This window comes from Oreochromis niloticus, linkage group LG15 (genome assembly GCF_001858045.2).
Source record: "Oreochromis niloticus isolate F11D_XX linkage group LG15, O_niloticus_UMD_NMBU, whole genome shotgun sequence".
Classification (NCBI taxonomy): domain Eukaryota; kingdom Metazoa; phylum Chordata; class Actinopteri; order Cichliformes; family Cichlidae; genus Oreochromis; species Oreochromis niloticus.
Window position 1 is genome coordinate 8,226,468 of NC_031980.2, and position 25,148 is coordinate 8,251,615.

At 39.5% G+C, this 25,148-nt stretch overlaps 2 protein-coding genes and 2 non-coding genes across 9 annotated transcripts in view; 1 reads left to right on the forward strand and 3 right to left on the reverse strand.

Annotated features, from left to right (window-relative positions):
- eya4 (EYA transcriptional coactivator and phosphatase 4) overlaps nt 1–20,943 on the forward strand; it is a 53,248-nt gene extending 32,305 nt beyond the window's left edge. For 3 of the 6 annotated variants that reach the window (XM_005449560.4, XM_019345779.2, XM_019345780.2), the window contains 14 exons: nt 213–279; nt 435–577; nt 2,781–2,924; nt 3,010–3,092; nt 4,207–4,381; nt 5,600–5,736; nt 7,038–7,121; nt 11,094–11,183; nt 11,747–11,805; nt 12,086–12,246; nt 12,645–12,759; nt 12,963–13,084; nt 14,463–14,563; nt 17,957–20,943. In XM_005449560.4, coding sequence (XP_005449617.1) covers nt 213–279; nt 435–577; nt 2,781–2,924; nt 3,010–3,092; nt 4,207–4,381; nt 5,600–5,736; nt 7,038–7,121; nt 11,094–11,183; nt 11,747–11,805; nt 12,086–12,246; nt 12,645–12,759; nt 12,963–13,084; nt 14,463–14,563; nt 17,957–18,037 — 1,562 coding nt within the window. In that variant the 3' untranslated portion in view covers nt 18,038–20,943. Of the gene's footprint in view, nt 1–212; nt 280–434; nt 578–2,780; nt 2,925–3,009; nt 3,093–4,206; nt 4,382–5,599; nt 5,737–7,037; nt 7,122–11,093; nt 11,184–11,746; nt 11,806–12,085; nt 12,247–12,644; nt 12,760–12,962; nt 13,085–14,462; nt 14,564–14,643; nt 14,745–17,956 lie in introns of all 6 variants that reach the window. The other 3 variants (XM_005449559.4, XM_005449561.4, XR_002056582.2) reach the window with 2 other exon arrangements.
- A 238-nt stretch (nt 20,944–21,181) lies between these two features.
- rps12 (ribosomal protein S12) lies at nt 21,182–24,096 on the reverse strand (the record flags this gene model as incomplete). Its single annotated transcript, NM_001279661.1, is given in 5 exon segments — nt 21,182–21,258; nt 21,960–22,061; nt 22,384–22,486; nt 22,623–22,739; nt 24,048–24,096. Coding segments are annotated over 5 exon segments (399 nt in total). The 5' UTR covers nt 24,062–24,096.
- On the reverse strand, nt 22,199–22,282 carry LOC112842560 (small nucleolar RNA SNORD100). The gene has a single exon (XR_003214371.1). It is a non-coding gene; the product is annotated as a small nucleolar RNA SNORD100 (small nucleolar RNA).
- Nucleotides 22,823–22,899, reverse strand: LOC112842552 (small nucleolar RNA SNORD101). Its single transcript, XR_003214364.1, has one exon. It is a non-coding gene; the product is annotated as a small nucleolar RNA SNORD101 (small nucleolar RNA).
- Nucleotides 24,097–25,148: the final 1,052 nt, after the last annotated feature.

The following is a 25,148-nucleotide window of genomic DNA, read 5'->3' on the forward strand; positions in this document are numbered from 1 at the left end:
TGATCTCTAAAGGAAGAACTTGGCTCCCCTCCATTCAAAATGCTTCAAATTATGTTTACTGGAACGGCATCTCGGCTCAAATAAGCTGGAGGCCCCGAATTGTCCTGCTCAGGAGTGGTTTTGGTAAATGCTCAGAAAAACAGCACTTTTGAGTTGACACCATCCGTAACATGTTTTTGCCTTGTTGTTCTCGATTATTTTGCTGTTTTTAGTAATCACCAGCAGCGGGTACAGCCCTCGTTCAGCCCACCAGTACTCCCCCCCTCTCTACCCATCCAAGTAAGTCTAAGTTTTAAAACTAAACAGGCATCTTTGTTTACATTCTGTAAGGTTAGCTAAAGTTGAATTTTACTCAACGAAATAACTCCTAAATGCTATAATCTACCAAGTAGCTAATTCACCTACACCTACTGTCACTTTCCTCTCTCTTATAGGCCCTACCCTCACATCCTCTCCACGCCGGCAGCTCCTTCCATGCCGACGTACACCGGCCAACCTCAGTTCAGCAGCATGCAGCAATCAACCGTCTATACTGCTTATTCTCAGACAGGCCAGGCCTACGGATTGTCTACCTATGGTGTGAACCAACACACGCTGAAGAAGCCACATAGTTATACCCACACATGTCCATACAAAAACTGCAGACAAATGATTTTTTGAAGATTTACAAACTAAACTGCAAGTGTTGTGTGAAAGAAAAAAAATATTTTAAAGAAGGAATCTTATTTATATGGTATTATTTTGTGGTAGAAGACATTGTTCAAACTCAAGCCTAAGTTTTCCCATGCAACTGGGTTGATGTGTTTGTGCTGAGTGACTGGTTTGGATGCCCTTTAAAAACTAGAAGTAAACTCATTATGCTGTATTATATTTGGGGAGAAATTAAATATTTTCACCCATTCAATCATTGCAACTGGGTACAGCCAAAGATTCGAATAAACTGAACTGAAAGTGAACTTGTAGCAGAATGAGGATAATATGCAGTTAGATCCATAAGTATGTGGGCGATGAAACAATCTCTTGTAACTTTTCCTGTTGTACACCACCGCACTGGATTTTAAAACAAGCAATCACGATGTGATTGAAGAGCAGACTTCCAGCTTTAATTATATTGAATTAACAAAAGTATTGTATTAACTGTTTAGAAATTACAGCCATTTTTATACCAGTCTCCCCATTTTGAGAGGCTCAAAATTAGTTGCGCAGTTGACTGTTATTCAATGAAAAATTAAGCAGTTGAAAATGTGGAGTTGATTCACAGTGTTTTTACATTACATTTTGGTTACTCTTCATTAAAACTGTCAAAATGAGGTCTAAAGAGATGTTGATGTAAGTGAGGGAAGCCCAAATAAACCTATCAGAGAGACAGTGGCCAAATCAACAATCTGGTTGATCTTGGTGTTACTGCCCATCTCAGCAACACCAAAAGTCTTGAAAGAACACCGAGGCTAACTAAAGCGGATGAGGACAGAACTATTTCCGTGGTTAAGAAAAACAACTTCAGAACATTTAAACACATCGGGAACACTTTCACGGAGATAGGTGTGTCATTGTCAAGGTCTACAATCAAGCAACGCCTTCATGAATGGAAATAAAGACCAGCAAAGTGCAGACCGCTGGTTACACTCAAGAACAAGAAGGCCAGAGTGGACTTTGCCAGAAAACATCTAAAAGAGTCTGCACAGTTCTGACAAAAATCTTTGGACACATGGAACTGAGATTAATGTGTATGGGTGCCAGTGGAGCTGGGTCACTAGTGTTTATTGATGATGTGACTGCTGATAGAAGTAGCAGGATGAATTGTGAAGTGTACTGGGCTTTACTCTCTGCTCAGATTCAGCTGCAAAACTGATTGGACAGCACTTCACAGTGCAAACGTTAATGACCCAAAGCAAACTGCAAAAGCAACCAAGAGTTTCTGAAAGGAAGAAAAATAGAGACTCTTTCTGGTGGGATATGCTTTTCAGTCACCTGATCACAGCCAATCAGAGCATGCTTTGCAGTTACTGATGACAAAACTGAATGCAGCGAGACCCTCAAACAAGCAGCAACTGAAGGTGGTGGAAGTAAAGGCCTGGCAGAGCATCTCAACTGTGGAAGAAGCATTTAGTGATGCCCATAGTATCTTGACTTCCCTTAAATAATAAATAATCCTTATATTTAAAATTAGGTTAGTTTGTTCAGTATATTTCGAGCCTCTAAAACTGGGGACTATGTATATATAATGAGTTAATGCAATACTTTTCAAATTCAAATTTTATTTGTCACACACACAACCATACACAGTACGACATGTGGTGAAATGCTTATTGCTGTGCAATACCCAACCATTAAATGACAGTACGAATTGACAGTAAGATTTACATATTTACAGATTACTACAAAATTTGCAGATTTTAACAGTTTACGTAAGAAATTATGAATAAAAAGAAATGAGAAGAGTCCATTGTTGGGGTGGGAGAGGTCCATCATAATCTTCCTGGCTTTAGTCTTGCACTGCTTGGTGTAGATGGACAGCAGGTCAGGAAGCTCTGATCGAATGATGCATTCAGCCGAGCACACCACTCTTTGCAGATCTGGTCTGTCCTGCTTGGTGCTGTTCCCAAAGGTGCAGATGTTTCCCGTCAGGACGCTCTCGATGGTGCAGGAGTAGAAGTTCTTAAGCACCCTCAGTTGCAGATGGAAGTCTCTAAGTCTTTAGAGGAAGAAGAGACTTTTGTTAAACTCTGCAAATTAAAGCTGAAACATTTAATATCATTATTTTTTTTCTATTGCCATAGACCTTGGTGTGATGCTTCCTGGCATAAAAACAGAAAGCGGCCTAGCCCAGAGTCAGTCTCCTCTGCAGACAGGCCTCAGCTACAGCCCCGGCTTTACCACACCTCAGCCTGGACAGACTGCCTACTCCCCCTATCCAATGCCAGGTCTGTTTATAACGCAACCTTTTATTTAACTTAAACATTTTTGGTATTTAAGTTCTTGCTAAAAAGGGGGTTAATTTTTGAACAGGTTCCAGTTTCACTCCTTCCTCAGGCCTCTACACCACCAACAACTCTGTGTCCAACCCCGCCAACTACACTGCCACACAGCAGGTACGACTGCATGCATTTGTGAACACAGGTTGGTCTATCAAACGAAGCTAATGTGTTAGCTCTTTGTTGTCATTTTAATGTGATTATCTTATAATGCTGTCTCCAAAGCAGAAAGAAAGAAAGGGGAAAAAAAAGATCCGAATTTCATATTAGTTGCATTAGGATTTCAGACCAGAAATGGTTTTCCAGGCATGCTCCCACGCAGTTTTCATCATCACAATGCAAACTTGCAACAGGGAAAATTCTGGGAGAGAAACAGACAATTAGTCTTTGTGAACGAGTGTTATGGTCTGAATATTTCTCTATGTCCATATGATGAATTGCATTGTGGTAGTAAAAATGCTTAAAGGGGGATTTTAATGTCTCACTATGATAGATGTGGCTGTTTACAGGAAGAAAGTCAAGGTTTGGCCCATGTGGGTGGATTAAGGGGGAATATAGTGTGTGCGTACGTGTGTGTACTCGTATTACTCATGTTGTGGGGACATAAATCTTTTTAAACAGTCACACTGTGGGGACCTGCCTCCCTTTTGGGGACAAAGAAGTAAGTCCCAGTTGCATGAATTGCAACATTTAAGTTGGTTTAAGGTTAGGGTTAAGCTTGTTGGGTAAGCATTAAGAAAGTCGAAGTCATGGTTGGTCTCCGGGAAACAAATGCAAGTCAAAGTAAAAATCTCTATGTAGAAACAAGCTTACTTTCTATGACTATGCATTTACATTTTTCCTTTACTTCTTTCGATACTTCAGAGCATGCGCACACTTGTGCACTACTGTTGCACTGTATGACTACACACCAACTGTGCCTTCTTATTGTGTGTGGCTTTGTTTAAGGACTTCTGGAGATGGATGTAGTGACAGGTTTAGAGAGCTGACTCATAAAAAGCGTCCATCTCCACTGGGTCTGTAAAAAGCAGCAGCACGAGGTTTTAATTGTTTCAGAGATATAAAATACAGAAAGGCAGGGACAAAAGATCAGAGACATGAGAGGGAACACTTGTAAAATCTGTCCTCAGAAGTCAGACTGGTCCTTTCAGGAAAACATCTCCGTCTCCCTATTTCTTTTTGTTTGCTTGGTATGTCTTCGTGTGATCATAATTCTTGTTATTTTCCGCAGGATTATCCCTCATATACGACGTTTGGCCAAAACCAGTACGCTCAGTATTATTCCACCTCCCCTTACGGGACGTACATGACCTCCAACAACGTGGATGGCACCGGTTCCACAGCAGCCTACCAGCTGCAAGATCCCACCCCCGCCATAACCGGACAGGCCGCTGAACTTCACCCAGGTTTGTGTTAACATGGGCATAGTTTAGAAAGAAGCAGTCGAATTACCGGCTCTAACTTCATAAATATGCAAACAAATGTCAGAATTTTTTTTTCACCACTTCTGATTGCGGTTTCATAATCTTGTTTCCACAGTTTTAAGTTAACCGAGTTCAAAGCCCTCTTTCTACTATGATGAAGCACAGGAAGTAACTTTAGACTGTAGCCATAGTTACCTGGCATTGCACTGGCTAATTGGAGAATCGACATGTGTTTACATTAGCGTCCGAGACTTTGATTAGAGACAAGTCACGTTAAATATTGCACTTTGGTGGGCAAGCCGGAGGAGAAAGCGGGAAGCAAGAAAGACTTAAACTGCACACTTGTGCTCAGGAATATGGATTCGTGTTCGGCTTTTCATTTTTTCCATATTATTATTTGGTTTATTTTGGCTGTAATTCAGGAAGCCTGATTAAAGGAGCTTATCATTCTTCCTGTCACTAGCTCTTTTTCTTCTGCTGGCTTTCTCACTTTTTCTCTTTCGCTCTTTGTCCAGGAGTGTCTTTTTTTTTTTTGTCACCAACTTTTTCATGTGTGTGAGTATCTTTATCCACCCCCCTCTCACTCTCTCCACCCCCCCACCCCCCTTTTTCTCCCTGATTGAGACATAATAATATGCGAGCCGAAGCTCAGAGTCTGGTTCTAGTTACCGCGCAGCAGTGGGAGCATATGGCGTTAGGAAAGTGTGTGTGTGTGTGTGAGTGTGTGTGTGTTTGAGCCTTTGGGAGCATTCCCATGTATTCTCCTCAAGAAAATTGTATGTACTGTATCTTAGCAAGAAGCATCACATTACCTAACCTAACTAATTTATTGCACACTTCAATCTTCCCACTCCCCTGTTAAATCTTTGCATGTGCACGCTGTCATGAATCAGTCAGAATACCGGTGGTACTTTTGTTTAGGTTTCTTGGTAGCCTTTAAGTTGATCCGTCATGCCAATTACCTTGAATTATTAAACCTGACAACATGGCTTATTACTGTACAGGGTTTGAATTATTGCTTCTCCTGAAGTGGCTACAACTCCAGAGCACCTGTGGGATCACCTCAAACCACATCATTAGTGCTGCTTTTAATGGAGTGACTTTAGTTTGTGATTGCTTGTGCAGTTTAAGACAGATATTTGATCACATGTAAATTTAAAATGTTTCAAAAGCCCTGTGTGTGTTTATATACACTCTCAGGGGACTTTGATACAGTGCAGAGCCCTTCCACACCCATCAAAGAGCTGGATGACAGAGCCTGCCGGAGTGGGGGGTCTAAGTCTCGGGGCAGGGGCCGCAAGAACAACCCCTCCCCTCCTCCCGATAGTGACCTGGAGGTAAGAGACTAGAAAACATACACCGAGAGCACCGAGATTACTGAATGAATGCTCCATTCAATTCTCCATGGACACATGGTATCTTTGATCTTTGTCCGTTTTGTTTACTTTAGTCTCCAAATTCAATCAAGGAGAAGCTATTAGAGTCATTGTCATTGTCAATACAGGCCTGAATGTATATATTGGCCCTTATTTACTAATATGCGTATATGTAAAACAAACAAAAAAAGTGTAGATGCTATATTAACATCAGATTTATAAAATCTGCACACCGGACTATTTTATTTTTACTACTGTGCATTATGTTAGTAAATCAAACTGTGAAACAGCAGGGTTGTGCAATCTGCATACTGCTCCGTCCCGATTTCTCTATATAAGGAAGCATTTACCGTCAGGTGGAGCAGGGGGAAAAAAGAAAGAAGTGGTGACAGCGTTGTGAGAGTTGAGCCTGCATCTCTAAAGCAAGAAAGCAGGAGACAGACTGAAGAAACGGAAACAATCGCGTCCAAAGACAAGGACAGAAAAGGCACCCTCTTCATAAAGCGAGGCTCCGGCTGAAATAACAGAGGTTTAGAATATTGTTTCTCCTGAGAACGCTCGCTGTGGCTCAGGTTTGGACATCAAAGCTGATGTGAAAAAAAGGCTAACAGAATATAAGAAAAAGAAGAAAACAGATGGACGACAAGGAGAACATGATCTGTCAGCCTGTGATGAGAAACTCATTAAAAATAAATAAAAAGCACCAGTGGGATAGTGCCAAGATATTAGACTGTAGGTGATGACATCCAGCAATAATAGAAGTCATTTTTAATGGAAGACCAGATAGTTTAAGATAAGAGAAAGGAATGCTGGGATATGTTTAAGTAAAAACTTTAAAGTCTGCATCTTTATATCTCCTATTTTGTTTTCTTTACATACAATTTAATTTTGAGTTAAATCTAACTGTAATTCTGAGCATTTTATTGATTTATGGTGTTTTTGAAAATGGTAAATAATAACCAATAGGCAATAATAGTACTATAATAGTCATGCTATCATCTTACTATAATGATTGTAGCCTAAGTTTGTCTGTTTCCTAACTCCACCTAGACAATCATAATATTTTCATGTACAGATTCACTTCTACATTTGTTCATGAAGTATAAGTAAATTCGGGTATGAAAATGTTGATAAATCAGTAACTTGTGCTTGAAACATTTGTACTTAATAAATAAATGTACTTATTAAATAAGGGCCATTTGTAAAATTAGAAGAATAGACTCAAATTTCTTGCATTGTGTCTTTTTTGTTGTGATCTGCAGAGGGTGTTTGTTTGGGATCTGGATGAGACGATTATTGTCTTCCATTCTCTGCTCACAGGCTCCTATGCACAAAAATATGGCAAGGTAAGACTGTTTTACTGTGTCACCATCGTGCTATGTTAAGTTTACTGTTCGTAAAACTTCTACATGTATCCACGCTTGACTGCCCATTAGATTTACGAGCAATGAACCTTCACATAGTGCCAGATTTAAAGCTTGAGCATCAGTTTGACTACTAACACAACTCATAATAGATCATCCGTAATAACCGAGCCAAAGAGAGGAGGGCCTAATCCTGAACTTTACAAAAGGTGGGCATGAAAATAAAGCCAGTGTTGTTTCTTGAACCTTCAACTCCCCAAGTGGATTTTCATGTGGATACTCATTTTAAAAATCTGGTACAAAAAGAAAACAAAAATTGTTAAAGTAGAACGGGAGGTAAATTTTACTATAACTCACACAGTTAAATGATGACACCTAATGTTACGCATTATTAGAGGTGTGGCGTGTTGGTGCTGACACCAGCAGCTGCACCCAGCAGCTGTCTGCTAAGCTGCACCTCAACTATGTAACGCAGCCTATGATGCACCAAATGATTCAATAGTTTGTGCAGTTAGCTTTAGCAGCAATAACTTGTTAAATTGTGTGATGTCCACAGCACTTAAGTGGCGTTTAGGTCTGGACTTGCCTTGTTTGTTGTTTTTTTCTTTTTTCTTTTTCCTTTTTCAGTCATTCTGTTGTAGATTTGCTGCTGTGCTTGAGGTCATTGTCCTTTGCGTGACCCAATTTGGGCCAGCTTTAGCTGCTAGACACATGGCCTCAAATTTTACTCCAGAACACTTTAGTATACAGAGCAGTTCATGGTCAACTCGATGACTGCAAGGTGCCGAGGTCCTGTAGCTGCAAAACAAACCCAAATCATCACCCCGTGTAACCACTGTGGCAGACAGTTGGTATGAAGCATTTGTGCTGATATTCTGTGTTTGATTTTCTCTAAACATCACACATTATGGCCACACATCTCCACTGTGGTCTTGTCTGTTTAAAGGACATTGTTCTAAAAGTTCCTGTGGTTTGTTCAGAAGCAACTTTACATCCCTAAATTCTGCCTCCATGTTCACCGTGCCCGTGAGCCTTTCTTCTGGTAACACTTCCAAACTAGCAATTCTTGTTCAGTATTTTTTCTAATTGCACTGTCACGAGCATTTAGTATGCTACCACAGACCTGTAGAGTCTAAGATGTAGCTCTGGGGGTTTTGGCTATTTGTCTGAACATTTCACGATATAACTTTAAGGTGAATTTGCTGGGGAGATTTGGGCATTATGTTAACACACACCTGAATGATCTGGACTATCAAACAGCTAAAATTCCTGCTGTTATAAGGGCGCTCACACTTGCTGCTTAGTTAATCAAGGGTATACTTACTCTCTTGAAGAATTTGATGGTGATGGTTCGCTGTTCAGGCTACTGTGCCCTTTGGTGTAGGGAGGTGTGGAGCTTTTTTTTGGTGCTACATGGCCACATTCTGAAAGCATATTCCACCTCTTCTTTATATTTACAGGTGGAAAATAACATTAAATGCTAGGTTTAATTTTAGCTTTGAAAGTTAATGTTTTCTTGAAAAGATAAAATCAACATAAATTAAAATTGGTAATTTATAAATTGATAGATTATATAATGTAGTGAGGATCTATCAGTGAAGCAGAATTTTAGGGATACCAATACTCCACCTTCATACACCATCTCTGAAACCGGACTTTCCATCCTCACTTTGATTTGATAATGAGCACGCAAAGTGAATAAGCTTCATTTGTCTCTGTAGATTGTTTAAAATGACATCAGCCACTTCAGGAATGTTATGGTCAATTTGGGAAGATAATCTCATGGATTATAAAACAAGTCTTAAAATGTAGCTATTAATAATTGCCAATGCTTTCCTTAATTGAATGATAATTTAATGTGCTAATTTCTTACTTGGGCTGATGTTTATTCCACTTTTCTCTGTGAACTTATTTGGTGGTCTCTCCTTCTCCCATAACAGCATCCCTGTTTATAGTTCCCTTTATTTTAATAAAAAATGTTCTTGGCACTGATCTGTGGTCGTCTCACGTAGCCAAGGCTGCAGATTTTTATTGGGTGATGTCGTTTCCTGTGGGCACCGGCGTGGCCACCAGCCCGCCTGTACGGGCTTTGCATCACAAATCCGTTCTGATATTGCTGTTTGGCAGTCGAACAAAAGCTGGCACAGCGCACGCACAATTTGGAGCCCAGCTTGCATTGAGCCATAGGAGCCCAGGCTTTTTACAAATAGGGTTTGCAGGCATTGATGTGCTTCCTAGTTGTTCTGCATTTGTGGACTTTAATGTTTGGCAATTGGGATTTAATGGGCATAAGACAGGCCCTGGTGAGTTGTAAAACGCCATGTGCATGAGCGAGGGAACACACTCTTGATGGATAATTCAGCCTCTTTGTGTTGTATTTACTGTAGAGAAGCACTGAATTGAACGGTAATATCACAAAAGAAGCTTGTGACAAGAAGTGAGGTTTTGCATTTGTCTTGACTTGCAAACTAGTGAATTAGATGTTTTCAAGGACTCAAATCGGGGTTTAATGTACCCTCTCGTAGCACGCCATGTCGGATTACCCGCATGGCTCACGACAACTGGCAAATCATCGGCATTAAAAAAAAAAGGATATGCCTCCTAATATTTGCCTGAAAATATTTGCGAGAGAATTTTTTTCACCTTGTTTCCTGCCGCTGCCGTTGAGAAATATAGCAGCAGCTGTGTCTGTTCACACCTCACCCAAAATAGTGTTTACACTATTAACATAGAAACCACAAGACCTAAGTGCCCCACTCATGGAGCTTTGAGGATACAGCTGCTCCAAATGATGTTTTGCCTTTTCGTCAATACAAGCATAGATGTCTTTATCACACAAGCCAATCTCACTCTCCGTTTCTTACTATACTTAGTATGCTGCTCACATCATGAGGAAGTGTTGAGTTTCCAGAGCTTAAGTGATACCAGCGAAGGTGAAGAGTGCATCTGGATTTTTCTGTGATAGCTTGAACTTGTGCAAAAGTTTTAAGTTTCTCTTACTAGTCAAACTTTTGTGACACTTACATCTCTTACCAAGAAATCAGTTGCAACTAACAATTTATAATAAATAATTCTCATTTGTGCAGTAATATTATAATACTTATTTAGCAATAACAAGTAAGAGTTATTGACTTTTGTATGCGCGTAGAATTTAGCCAGTGATGTGTACTAGTGGAGATTTAACAGGTGCTCTTCAATCTGTCGTTCACTGTGTCAGAGATGACAAATTTCCATAACATGTGTAGTCATGGCACAAAACTCATTACCTTTTTTCTCAAAGTATATATGGTGACAGTTTTGATTAAATGAAAAAGACTTTAGGCCATCGTCCCCAGTTTTCCTCACAATTAGCAAATGTTGATTTCAGATGCACTGCCTTTTGCACTTTCTGACACTCATGAATGCCGCCAGTTTCTCTCGCTTTCCGTGCCTGACCACCTCGCCCGCTCACTTTCACTCTCCGTCCTGTTAGTTTCTTTCTATTCTGGTCGTCTGACAGCGTCAGCGAATCGTGCGGCAAGCTGTCGACCCTTGCTGACCTATCACAGATGATGGTTTTTGCAGCTGAGCGCTAGCCTGGCAGAGCAGGCCGCGTTCTCCAGAACGCCTTCACACACACACACACACACACACACACACACACAGACACACAAACCATTCACACACCACATACACTCCAGGCATCTCCCTTTGAGGGTACGTACAATTTGCAACACACACACATGGAGGGACACAATCTTGCTCCCCCCCTCAAAATGTAAGGAATGCTGATGGGACAGAACAAGTGCAACCTGTCTGTCAGCGTCTGCAGTGATGAGCGGAACGTACCAAGTATACAAACAGGGGTTTGTTGGGGGGGCGTCTAAAGTGGTTTTTGAGATGGGAGGAAGCAATAACTCTGGAAATTTGTTGTCATGTTGATGTCATGATGATGTTATCTTCCTCTTCTCGTAGGACCCTCCCATGGCGGTAACACTGGGTCTGAGGATGGAAGAGATGATCTTCAACTTGGCTGACACACACTTATTTTTTAATGACCTGGAGGTGAGTCACAGCTGTTAACATTGTCAACAGTTGAAGTTTTTGCTCTGTCTTCAGCTTTTGCACAAAGAGTAATGTTGAGGATGTCATTGTTCCACTGGTTTGATATGCACACCTTATCATACACCAGCTGGGACTGAGCAAACGGCAGGGCACACCACTGTCAAAATTCATGCTCACAGTCACATCTTAAGCCAATTTACAATCACCAGTTATCCTAACATTTTTTTTTTATAACGTTAATACGTTGTCTTCTCATTCATCTGTATTTGTTTCTCTATTGTTTTCTCTTGTTCTTAACTAATTGTGAAGCACTTTGGTCAACTCTGTTGCTTTTAAATGTGCTATAGAAATAAAATTTGAATAGAACTGAATTGAATTAACATAATAACTTTGGGCTGTGGGAGGAAGCCTGAGGTCCAAACCATTACCCAGTTAAATACAACTGCTGCCCTCTAGTGGTGAAAAGGAAGTTAACATACTGTAAATGTCACAACACGTCTATATTCTATCTTTAGCACATTGTGCTTGTTATAATTGTTATTTGTATGTGTATCTGTATACAGGAATGTGATCAGGTGCATATTGATGATGTGTCATCAGATGACAATGGCCAGGACTTAAGGTGATTATTTAAAAATTAACTTTTGTGTAAAGTTGGGGTATTCATTCATTTCTGTAGATCATATATTCAGACAAACATTAACAACGTTTTTTCAGTTTGTGTTTTAATATTAACTTGATGATTAAAATTTTAGAAGTATGTAGATGACACTTAACGGCAAGCGTTTATTTGTAGTGCAGTTATGTTGTGATACCAATACCAAAATGCAAATAACCATCTTGTGTTTTTTTTCTACCAGAGCAGATTTTCAAATAAAACATATTATTATTATTATTGACAGTACTTACAGTTTTGCAACTGATGGCTTCCATGCAGCTGCAACCAGCGCAAACCTGTGCCTGGCTACGGGCGTCCGCGGCGGAGTCGACTGGATGAGGAAACTGGCCTTCCGCTACCGACGAGTCAAAGAGTTGTATAGCACATACAAAAACAATGTGGGGGGTAAGCCAATCAGAATAGACTCAGAATAGAGTTGAAAATGAGTTTTACTTTAGTTAAACTCTAGAGGAGTTGAAATGTTCTAAAATTATATTCATACCCTGTCTGGGAAACGGGAGAGCATTCAATCCTGATCATCTATAAGATGTTAAAAAACAGTTTTGTTTTGGGGGGTTTTAACTTTGTATAGGACTATTTAAATATTAAAGTTAATTTAATTAATAACAGAATAGAAGAATAGAATAGTCCCTTGTTGTCACTGAACACTGTGCAATGAAATAGTGGAACAGTATAGACATATATACAAATACAGCAAATACAGCTTATTTTTTAATGCTCAAATAAAATTGGAGTGCATTGTAGAGTGCTTATAGAGTAAAGAAGTTGGTGCTGTGTTTTAGGTCTGCTGGGTCCTGCTAAGAGAGATGCCTGGCTGCAGCTCAGAGCTGAGGTGGAAGCTCTGACTGACTCCTGGCTCACCCACGCACTCAAGTCCCTGTCCATAATCAGCTCCAGGTGCCACTTTCCATTTTATTTCCATGATTTACACAGATGGCAATGTCTCTTCTAGTCCTCTCTTCCTTTGATTACCGTGGTTAAGTGTTAGGGTTGGAACTGAGCACCAGTGGACACTAGAGGCACTCGTGGATCTATTCATGCATTTACCTACCCACCTGTACTGTGCATAATATGGCCTATTGTTTCTCTTTGTCCCTCAGGAGTAACTGTGTAAATGTGTTGGTGACCACAACACAGCTCATACCAGCGCTGGCCAAAGTTCTCTTATATAGTCTGGGATCTGTTTTTCCTATTGAGAACATTTACAGTGCAACAAAAATAGGTAAGCACACGTAAACACACGCATCTGTACTCATGCGCACACGGTCCATAAATTTAAAACAAAGACTAAATTAATGATTTCATTCATGGACTGAATTAAATAATATAATATATTGTGGAATGGAAGTCATCAAATAGTAACTGGATAGATACAGTACTGTGCAAAAGACTTGAGTCACTCCTCATATCTTTATGTTTTTCTAGGAAAATGGGAAATAGGTGCAGTGATTTATTAAAACATGCACAAACACACGCAGGAAAACAGTCCATTTGTACAATTCACACAAGTTTGAAAGTCAGTGTTTAATATGACCGCTTTTATACACAGCCTGGACTCTCTTATTTAGGCTTTCTGGTAGTTTCCTTGAGAAGTCTTCAGGAATAGTTCTCCAGGCTTCTTAAAGACATTCAAATCTTCCCCTCTCCATCAAGAGTGTGTGTGTGTGTGGGTGTTTTAAATCCAGGTATGCTTTTACTGCATCCTTTTCCTTTTTTTGTGCTGGAATGACTCATAGGTCAGTGTTAAGATGTTAAATGGCTTAACAAGCAAAAAAATCATCCCTGTGAAAATGATCAGATATAAGAACTCGACTGAAAATGGTGAAAAAGCTGAAAAATAAATAAATAAATATCGAGACCATTGCTAAACAAATTACAAGATAATCTGGATAGGTGGAAGCAAGTGAGGGGTGACTCAAGACTAATTTAAACATGTGCTCTTATACTACTAATGTCAATGATTTTGATTGAAAGGGAAGATGACCTTTTTGAGGTGGATGATGTCACACAATCTGAAACATAGCTCCACCCAGCAGATGTTTCATTAGCCACATTAGGTGAAGTCACCTGTGTGGGTGTAGAGTGTCTTTAATATGACTCACTTATCCCCATACTTACAGTATTCTTCCAGCATTATATCCGCACTCAGCTTGTGTGTTCCCGATCTGGCCTCGACACACATGTCGCTCAGGCCGCACGCCTACACTCTGAACGGACTCTAACCTCAGCTGGTTGCGACAGTGTACCGCAACCATGGCCAGTGCTAACTTATTGAAGAGTGGAAACAAAACAACTCAGACTGGGGTTTGGGTAGAAAGATACAACACTCAGGAAACGTATGTGTGTGTGTCACTATGTGATACGCCTTGATTCAAACAGATGTAACAATCTGATATCTTTAAAAACTAGTGTTTAAGGTCAGATGCCACGCCACTTCTAGGTACGCTATTTTTAAATGGAACTATTAAATAACTAGACACCATCTTGTGTGTTTGTGTTTGTGTTCACTTCACCCTAGTACGCACAGCTCTACCTCTTCCTGTGTTTTATTTCCATCTAAATAAAGGAAAAACCTGTGAAAGCCATTTGTTTGTCTCCAGGCAAAGAGAGCTGTTTTGAGCGTATAGTCTCCCGCTTTGGCACAAACATTACATATGTTGTGATTGGCGATGGAAAGGATGAAGAGCATGCCGCCAGCCAGGTAAACAAATGACACCTGAACTTTGACCCCTCTGACCATGTGACCCTCCTTCCTCCCCCTTGTTTATTTGTTTTTTGCAGGAAAAGAGAGTTGCTTTGAACGCATAATGCAAAGGTTTGGCAGGAAAGTAGTGTATGTTGTAATTGGGGACGGTGTGGAAGAGGAACAGGCGGCCAAAAAGGTAATGGACCCGCAACCTCACCGTGACCCCCGCCTACTCAGCACAGCGTGTGCTCTGATTGGACGAAGCCCGCCTTTCTTTGCTGCTGCAGTTTTGTGTTGGTCCTTTACTTTTTCTGGTCTACTTGCTTTGGTTTTTGTTTTGTTTTTTTTCATGGAGTGACAGGAGACTTTTGCAACTGTCAGAGTGAAAATTTGAGAATGAGCCTCGGCTGCTGATGGATATTTTGCACCAGCTTTTTCAGCGTCAGCTATTCCAAATTTGTGTCAATAACAGATTATTATTAGATTGACATTGGCATCTGAAATTGTTTAATGAATGGCTGCGTAAATGTACACGCTGACTGGGCTGTGAACAGCCTCATTTGTTTAGAGCAATGATCCTGCGTATCCTGTGACGTGTCTCCTGTTATGTGTTTTTAACTGATGTTGTAGTTGTACAGTATAACAAAAAAAAGGAGAGATAAGTAGTGATCTATTTTAAGTTTGCTACACCAGGGTATTTTCTTAATCCTCTCTTCTACAGCTTTTGGTTTCATTCATCGTGCTGGGTGCTGGGGTTGTTCAAAAATGGCTTTGCATTTTGGGATATACTCTTTTTTTACTTTCTTGCTGAGCACTAAATACATTGGATTTGGATGGTTTTCAAGATTAGCATGTTTCAGCTCATCTTAAAATGGGTTCAGTCCCCCTCCTGGCCCCCATCAGTCTACACACAGTACTCCACAAGAACCTAGTATAATAGGATTTTGAAGTGTTTTGTCAAGTTATTAAGAATAAAAACCTGGAATAACCCATTCGCATGACTACCCTTCACTTGTGTTAAAGCTCCTTTGGCAGCAGTGAAAGGAAATGAACCTTCAAGCTTTCATTTGAAGGTTTCTCCAGTTCTTCTTGGCAAAATTGTTAAACCTCAGCCAGCTCAGTCAGACATTTTCAGGTCTCTCCAGAGGTGTTTAGGTCTGGACTCTGGCTGGGTCAGTCCAGGAGTTTTCCCAAAGCCACTCCTGTGCTTTCTTGGCTTTGCACTAGGACCTTTTTTCCTGCTGAAATCTAATCCTGAGCACTCTGACAAAAGTTTTCACTCAGGATTTCTCTATATTTTCTGCATTCATCATTCCCTCTATCCTTACTGGTTTCCCAGTACTTGACAGAAAATTACTGATGGAGCATGATGCTGCTACCACCGTCTTTGACTGTAGGATTGGAATTAATGAGGTGATTCTCAGTGCCTAGTTTCCTCCATTCGTCTGTCTTCATTTTAGATCAGATTGGATTACTGTCTTAATTAAGGTTTCTCCCATCCATACAAAGGATTTTATTCATAGTGACTACTGGGTTCTTAGTTACATGGCCTCTGTCCCAGTTATAGAGTTTGGCTGAAACAAGGAGGACATTTACACCACAACTGTGAGTGTCATAACAACGGGTTTGTTATCATCCATCCATCCATCCATCTATCTTCTGCCACTTATTTGGCACTGGGTCATGAGTCTACGCAATACAACAATTTGCAAATCACATCAACATGTATTTTATTCACAACACAGGGGTCATGTTTACCTCTGTAGCATCCCCTTTTCTTTTAACAACAGTCTGTAAATATCTGGGAACTGAGGAGACCAGCTTCTGGACTTTTGGGAAAGGAATGTTGCTCCATTCACACAGTCCAGTGTCACAGCATCAGAAACGCAGGTTTTTGAACTGAGCACTCTTTAGTCCATGTTACCAAAATTTTGATTCATCTGACTGCAGAACAGTTTTCCTCTTCCAAAACTGAGGTTATTGTACTAAAAATCTTAAAGATACAGTACCTAACCAGATGCTTACTCTGGATGGCATTACCTTGGCCTCCAGTAACACTGGAATGAGTCTTGGAGTCGTTTTTGACCAGGATGTCTCCTTCAATGTACATATTAAATATTGTAAGGTCTTTACCTTACAATAAAAAGGACCTTGAGGCAACTGTTGTTGTGATTTGGCACTTTATAAATAAAACTGAATTCAACCTGATGCTCCTTTCATACCCAATCATCTTAATGGCCTTCCTCAAGTTAACTTGATAAGTAGCAAACTCTTCATCTAGCTATTTGTTTTTAGCACCACTTTTAGGCTTTTCTTGTCCCGATCTAAACTTTTTTTGTGATATTTTGTTACCATCAACTTCAAATAAGCCAATATTTTTTATAAAATGGTACATTTTCTCAGTTTAATATGTTTATTGTAATATTGGTTTATGAGATTTGCAAATCATTGCATTCTGTTTTTATTCACATTTCACAGAGTGACCCAACAGTTTTTGGGGTTAAGCATGAAGACAATATTTCTGTCTCTAATTTTGGGACAGTATCACAGGACTCTGAAAACTCTGTTGATTTGTTATTGTGGAGTATTATGTGTAGATTGTGTTTAGAAAAAAACTGAATTCATTTCAAGATTAGTCTAAAACATAATAAAATGTAGAACAGGGTGTAAAAACTTCCCACATACAATTTTGGCACCATTGTTAAACCTTTTAAGGAAACTATTGACTTCAGGTTACAGTCAGCAAAAAGTTAAATTAGCTTAGCATAAAGGCTGGGAACATCGGGGAAACTGGTGTTTTAAAAATTAAAAATTTCTTAGAGTCTTTACAGCTCACCAATTTAGTTATATCTTGTTGATTTAATTATAATGAAAACAAAAGTCAAAAACAACAGCTGCAGGGATTTTCTATGGGTTATATGAGTGTTTCAAAGTAGAGGCTAGCATCAGTCAAAGTAGAGGCTAGCATCAGTCAGCACAAATCTTGTTATCCTTCATACATTTTCAAGTTCTTTGTACATATTATTGCTGATACATATATGTATTACAATTAAGTTGGTGATATTGAGAATTGCCCTTTATAGATTTTTGTGCTTTTTTTTTAAGGCTAAGGTACCTATTTTTAAAATTTTTATGCTAAGCTAAACTGACGAACCGCTGACTGTAGCTTCACCAAGAGGGGAGAGATGAGTGATATAAATTGTGTCATCTGATGTAACCTTCTGAACAGAAGGATAAGCATAATTCCCAAAATGCCACCCTTTGTCTTAAAGCCTTAGAAATGCATGGATTTTTGTTTGCAGTGCAGCTACAAGCTACAGTAGTGTAGCTTGCATGTGTTTAGGCGGTGGTGGTGTGCAACAGTGATAATTGTACGTCTGATTTTAATGATGTGTGTCCACTCCGCAGCACAACATGCCTTTCTGGAGGATATCAAGTCACTCTGACCTGCTGGCATTACACCAAGCACTGGAGTTTGAGTACCTGTAACTGTTATAGCAATATGGACTCATTGCATTGTCACATGGACACGGTCAGCCAGGCAGCCCCTTTCTTTTGTATAACTATTTAAGAACACACGACACTGCAAGTGTTTCTGTGATTACTTTCGTTTCCTGTCTTGTTTTTTGAATGTCTGGATTTACAAACTCGTAATGGTCTTAAGAGGTTAAAGGAGGTAAAGAAGAGGAAAGTGGGATTAGGAAAAGGCTATCCGACATCCTTGCTCAGCCCCTCTGGTCCTGATGCTGGGGACAGACCTCTGAAAATCCAGTCTGCTGTTCTTGCAGCTGTAGCAGGCTAAAACTGTCAAGGCTTAAGACCTTCCTTGGACTGGGAGGATATTTTTTTCCCTTGAGATCTAGTTTGTGGTCAGAGCACCCAGGTGGAAATGAGGACTTGCGGCATCACTTGGGGGGTAAAGATCATTGGCTATGCATTAATTTGAAGGCTTCTCTGTACAGACCATATCATGTATACTGGGATAACAGCTTTTTTTGTAAGGGTTTTGTTCCCGGTGGTATAATAATCACGACAAAAGAATGCAGTCTGTGGTAGAAATTTGTGTAAATTATTTACAATAAACTTACATGACAGTGGTAGGGTTTTGGGGTTGTTTTTCTTTTTGGTCAAATAATTGGAAATTTTGAGGCTCTTTTGTTTTTTCCTTCTGGTTTTTGTATTTTGTTTTCTTTCTGGTGGGTGGGGCTTGAAGATGTGCGTCATGATGTGTTGTGCCTTAATGTGTTTGAATGTCTTTTCTTTATTCAGAAATGTCTATGTATGTAGATATAAAGGAGAAAACTTATCCACATGACCTATGCATCTTCTTTCATAAAAGAAACAAGATCGTTAACACAACCTGTGATACTCTGAAACTAAACTCACAAAATGACAGGGCTATAAAAAGAAGTAAGAGCAATCTGTTAGTGAGCACACTGAGCCTAAAGCTAGAGTTTAACATCCCTATTGTGCTCTACCTGAATAGATTGCCATTGAACCTTATGGCAATCTGTCCATTTAAACTCCTCTTAAGGTTATTTTCATGGTTTTTGCTTAAAAAAAAACATGAAACCCCCCCTAAAAACCACACACCACACAGGTACCATTTCCTATTCTGCTAATGTACTGAGAGAGATGACAAACAATAGAATATTTAGATTTTTTTTCTAAATTCAGAATAATAACTGATTCAATAACTGTCCCATATTCAATATCCATTATATGTACATTGAAGAATTCTAAGCCTGTTAATTTGATTATGGTTTATTTATAGCTCATAAAAAGCATCAGAATACTTGATTTCAAGCAGTATAAACACTCTTTCTTTTGGTCTGGTTAAGTACCCACAACCTTAAGGAAGACTGCTGACTTAGTTCTCCGGGTCATGATCATTAACACCTTCCATAAGGAGGGTAAGCCACAGAAAGTCACTGTTGAAAGGCTGGTTGTTCACAGCGCTGTATCAACGCATATTCATGGAAAGCTGACTGGAAAGGAAAGTTGTCGTAGGAAAAGGTGCACAAGCAATGGGGATGCCCGCTGCCTTGAGGGCATTGTCAACAACTTGGGCGAGCATCACAAGGAGTGGACCGAGGCTGGTGTCAGTGCAGGAGCCACCAGATGGAAAGAGGCTACAAATGTCACATTCCTCATGTCAAACCACTGCTGAACCAGAAATGCGAGGAGCATCTTACCTGAGCTGAGGAGGAAAAGAAGTGGACTGCTGGTTGGCGGTCTCAAGTCATCTTTTCAGATTAAAGTAAATTTGGGATTTTTGTTTGAAAATTAAGGTCCCCGAGTCTGGAGGAAGAGTGGAGATGCACCCAGTCAAGTTTTTTCAGTCTGATGATCAACTCAGCAGGGCCACAAACTGATGCAGTAATTTGTGGCAAAGGAGACTCCATTGAGTTCCATTTAAATGAAGCTGGGCACTGTATTATAAATTAATGATCGTAGGAAATATTCTAATTATCAGGCTTGATGTATGATTTCCTTGAGTTATAACCTATTATAATTAAACCCAAAATAAAAAGGCTTGAAATACTTCAAGTCATACTTGATAAATGAATTAAATTATGCAACAACCTCATGTTAGTCTGGCTTTTTGATGTACTCGATTGTAACCTGTATGCAAACCTGCCAAGCTGCACAAGGTAAATGGTAGGCTTCTCATGCTCAAGGATTTTACATGCATCAGATTATGTTTAAAAAAAAATACAGAAGCGCTGTTATTAGACTTGGTTTACATGTCATTTTTTGGCATTAGTACTATAGCAAATAGAACAATCTAGAAAACCAATTACTTCAATGGTATTCATCTCAAACATTTAATTTCTCTCCAATTAGGTAAAAGTTATTCCTTTACATTCTTTCTTGGATAATGTTCCATCTAAGTGCATTCATTTGATGCTTGTGTTAGTTTTAACATTTCAAAGCTCTAATGTCCAATGTAATACATTGGGAGGCATTCAGTGTTAAACTACAACCAATAGAACAACAATTTACATAAGTTTTTAAAGGACAGACATCCTGCTTGAAAAGAAGCCGTTTCAACTCATCCAGGAGGCTTTAGTTAAAAAAACTAAAACAACAAAAAACAAAAAAAAAACAAAAAAAAAAAAACAACCCCAAACCTCCAGGCTTCAACCAAAAGATAAGTTTTGAAAGCTTTAACAATGTTCATTATCTGAATGGCTTTTTAGGTTTAGTCAAACCAGCTAACACAGACAGCTATACTACAAAGGGCCTAAATCATAGTAAGTGACCTTAAGTTAAGGTCACCGGGATTTGAACTTTTATTAGATGCACCTATGGTGTGAATTTCAAAACTGCGCACTGCACGGTTCAAGTTTAACTTGTTCACACTCACAAATTTGGGGATCCATGCTGCTTGACCATCAAGCAAGGCTAAGCAGTAAAAATGTTATCCAGAGGGTAAAGAGCTTTTCAAATTTAAAAATAAATAAAATACATTTAAAAAAAAAAAAAAAAAAATCTGAAATTCTCAACTTGGAGAATGAGCTCATGAAAAGTTGCACTAACCAAGCTACGAGATTGGTACACTGTGAAATAATGCTCAATATCCAACCAAGCAACTCAAATCAATAACACACTCAAGAGCTTCATTTCATCGTTTTATTGAGACTTCATTTCTTGGACTTGAAGTATTCCTCAATGACATCCTTGGCCTGGGACTCCTTGCCATAATCCTGGAAGGGGGGATAAATAAATAAAATTGAGGTCAACTGAGCCCAATGTCACAGACATGTATGCCAACAGACATTAAACAGCCATTTGGAAATGAATGCAAGTTTATTATGTGAGGGAAACACAAGCTACAATAAACACATGTCCAGCTTTATTTAAACACTACTTGGTTTGGTCTTTGTCATAAATTATGGCTCAATGCAGCGTGGAGGTGATCAGCTTGTTACACTGACAACAACTCACCTCTGAAATTTGTTTAGTTCAGGCACACATGTTTACTGCAGCTATGGTATAGGTATGCTGCTTAGATTGGGTAAAATGCACCAACTCAAGATACCCTGATTTTATAACTACACTACTGATCATTAAAGGGAAGAGGAATTGCATGGATTGCCTTTATAGCACCTTTTTTGCTTACTGTCATTTGGTACTCTATGTAGCCATCCTTAGGGACCCCGGACACCACAGACAGATGACGGGGCTTGTACGCTGGCTCCTCTCTAGCCAGGAGTTAAACAGCTGCATGGCATGAGGCACAGCAACTGCACTTGACTGGCAAATCTAATCTTACCTCATAACTTTTGTTTCTTTCCCCGTTATGCTAAATGGAAATTCAGTGATATCCCTCTAAAGTTTCCTATATAGATCAAAAGGCTAATGAAGTGGATTCAGACTTGCCAAAGAAATAAATCAGCATAATTACCTTAACAACGACGCAGCTGCAGCCCACCACCTTGCGTGGTTTACCCTCACGGTCGATCTTGCACAGACCAACCCACTCACCAAGCTTCTTGTTGTCATCAACCTGCCAGAGTTTAAAAGGTCACTTCAACTTCATGGTAAATGGTAAATGGCCTGTATTTGTCATGAACGAATTTAACTCAATACAGTAAAAATAATAATAAGCACGGGTAGAAGAGTGCATTATAGTCCAGGCTCAACTGTATCTCAGACAGAAATTGGGTAACAACTGGCAATCTCCTCACAGTGTTCAGTAGAGGGAGCCAAATTATCATCAGTGATACAGCAGTGCTACATTCTCTTTATGCAACTGGTTAAAAAAAATAAAGTAAGAACGCAGTGCAACTGTCCATGAAGATTAAACCAAACCCAAGCAAATTCAGTACCTTGATGAGGTTGATCTGATGCTCGGCGCAGAGGGCCTCCACCAGCTTGACGTACATCGGCTCGTCGCAGTTGGCAGCAAGGACGCAGAGATGGGCCTGACGTCTATGAAAGAACAGGAAAAAAAATAAAAATTAAGTCACATTAAAGGCTAATACATTATACCATTCACACTTTAAACTGATAGGATGGCTCAGATACACGTGAGAAGTTAAAGGTCTCTAAAAGTTTTAAGACTTACTTGTCCAGAGCCTTGGCAGCCTCACGGATACCGCGGGCCAGGCCATCATGGATGAGTGCGGTCTTGAGCACTTCAGGTAGAGCGGTGTTGACATCCATCACACCTCCAGCAGGACTGCTGTTGGAAGTAAGATGAAAACAATCTTAAAATTTTGAGGAAGATGAGCACAAGAAATTGGGGTCTCTTCAGCTGAGCTTTTGGCATGTCAGAGCGGCGAGCGTCTCACTCATTGTAGAGTGAAGGGGTATCCGACAAAAGATGGGATCATCAGTCATGCACAAAAGCTCAGCTGGAAAAAAATAAAATAATGAAATTTCAGAAAAATATCCAGACTAAAAACTTAAAACTTCCATCTATAACAGGTTTATCAAGCCTTCCTGTATCTAAACTAGACTACGATGGTTTGGGACTCCTCTATTGCCAAGTTACAATCAGTTGTAAATGTTGCAGCCAGACTGCTGACTGGCGTTGGCAGTCTTGCACTGGATCCATGTATATTACAGAATTCTGTATAACGAGGCATATGTGCTTAAAGCCTTAAACGACATGCTATATCCCATCAAGGTGTACATGTTTGGCTTCTCAATCATTTAAATAGTGAGCTGAAGAACGGCCAACTGAGTCAGTGTTCTACACAACACTGTCACTAGGTTTCAAATAAGTTACTGCTAGCATGTCAAAGCCTTTGAATACTGTGGGAAGACTTCAGGTTACTGAAAAAAATGCCTGTTTAAGACTCCACATATATTTTTCATACATAGCCACACTAAGGCAGGACTACTACTTCTAATCCCCTTGAAGAGCAATATAACAAAGATCAAGGTGATTATACTAGTGATCATTAAAGGGAAGAGGAATTGTAAACGTCAAAGAAGCTGCCGCATATCAGTATCTCAGGTTAATTTTAAACTAGATTTACTATTGTGTGATTGTATAAACCTGTTAAACATTAGCCCCCTGGACCGGACTATGGACATGTCTCATTTATGAGCTTTCTATTGTGCGCCTTTCTCTCGTTTTTGTACACATTTCTCTTGATTTGTACATATTTCTTGTGACTGTATACATTTCTCCTGTTTGCCATTTATCTGGCTGGTGACCATTTATATTTTATTCCTGCACAGTTGGTGTGGAGCACCCACAATTGCGTTGTACATGTACAATGACAATAAAGGCCTATTCAATTCAATTTTATTGTAAATTGCTACATGCGTGCCGGTAGTATAACTGAACCTCTATCCCTGCCACGCTAGCCACTTGTGTCATGTGAAATACCCTTTTACGCTATAAAGCACACTGTTACCAAAAAGCTTATGTTTACAAGGTCACTATCCTCTCCTAAACAAATTTTAGCTGTAGTTTAACTACGGCTCTTTTAAGTAACTTTTATTATCAAGTCTTCATAGACGCAAACGTCTTGCTCACCCTTCCTCGGCCATTGTAGATTTGCGATGGATGGTGAACTTAAAGTTCTGCAATGAAGAAGAAATGTGACATAAAAGTTATTATCCATTGTAAAGCGCCCACTTTTATAAATGTACAACTTAGGATGTTTGATTAATCCAGACGATTCTGTCAGGAGTTGAGGGAACGCACCTTTCCTGCAGATGAGCAGCGAGTAAAGAGGACGTCATAAGCCCGCGACGCGAATTTAACACCAGCAGGCCCCAATCTGCGCCTCACTGTGGCGCCAGATGAGCTGCCTGTTGTAGCTTTAGTTAACAGCTGAAACTACAAGTTGCCTCCTAGATATTCACGTCTGCCAATACAGGCGAAAAACACGTTTTATGACCCACAGACATAATTCAGACAAATACATCTCAAGGATAGATACACATTTATTCATGTCGTTAGATAAACTCGTCATATGGGGTACTTCTTAATGTCATTAAACATTTCCCATTGGACATTTTCACAGTGTAAACACTGATCCTCCCCAGAAACGGTGGATTTTGATCTGTTTAGAGGAAAACAAGCAAACCAAAGAAGTTTAAACCTTAAGAAAACGTTAAAAAAATGATAAAACGTAAATAATAGTCCATAAATGCAACAGATGCATAATTTTCCTCAGAAATGTTTTTTTTTTTAATTTTAGGAAATACATTTTTTCAATAGAAAACATAATAACATAAAATATGATCTCACCTACCAACTAAAAAAAATAATAAATACATTTAACCAGCTCTCACATGAATATGGAAACAACAACATGAGATGTAGAAAACAAAACAGCATACAATACAATAAATAAGCATCTACTTTGATGTGTGGATAATCAGACCAAATTCATAGGAAGACTGATGCTGTATTTTTAAAGGAGCCACATTAAACCGTGACCATGCTACTGCCTGGCTTTTTAGTGAAGTGGCTCAAAAATTGCCCCCTAGAGGCTGCGGGGGCCCTATGCATCTCTAAAGTCTACTTACAGCAACAAATTGCTCTGCAGAGAACTTTATAATGCATGATTTAAGACTGCATCACATTTTATTGTACTTGAGCTTCATTGGACCTCTGTTGCTTTAACAT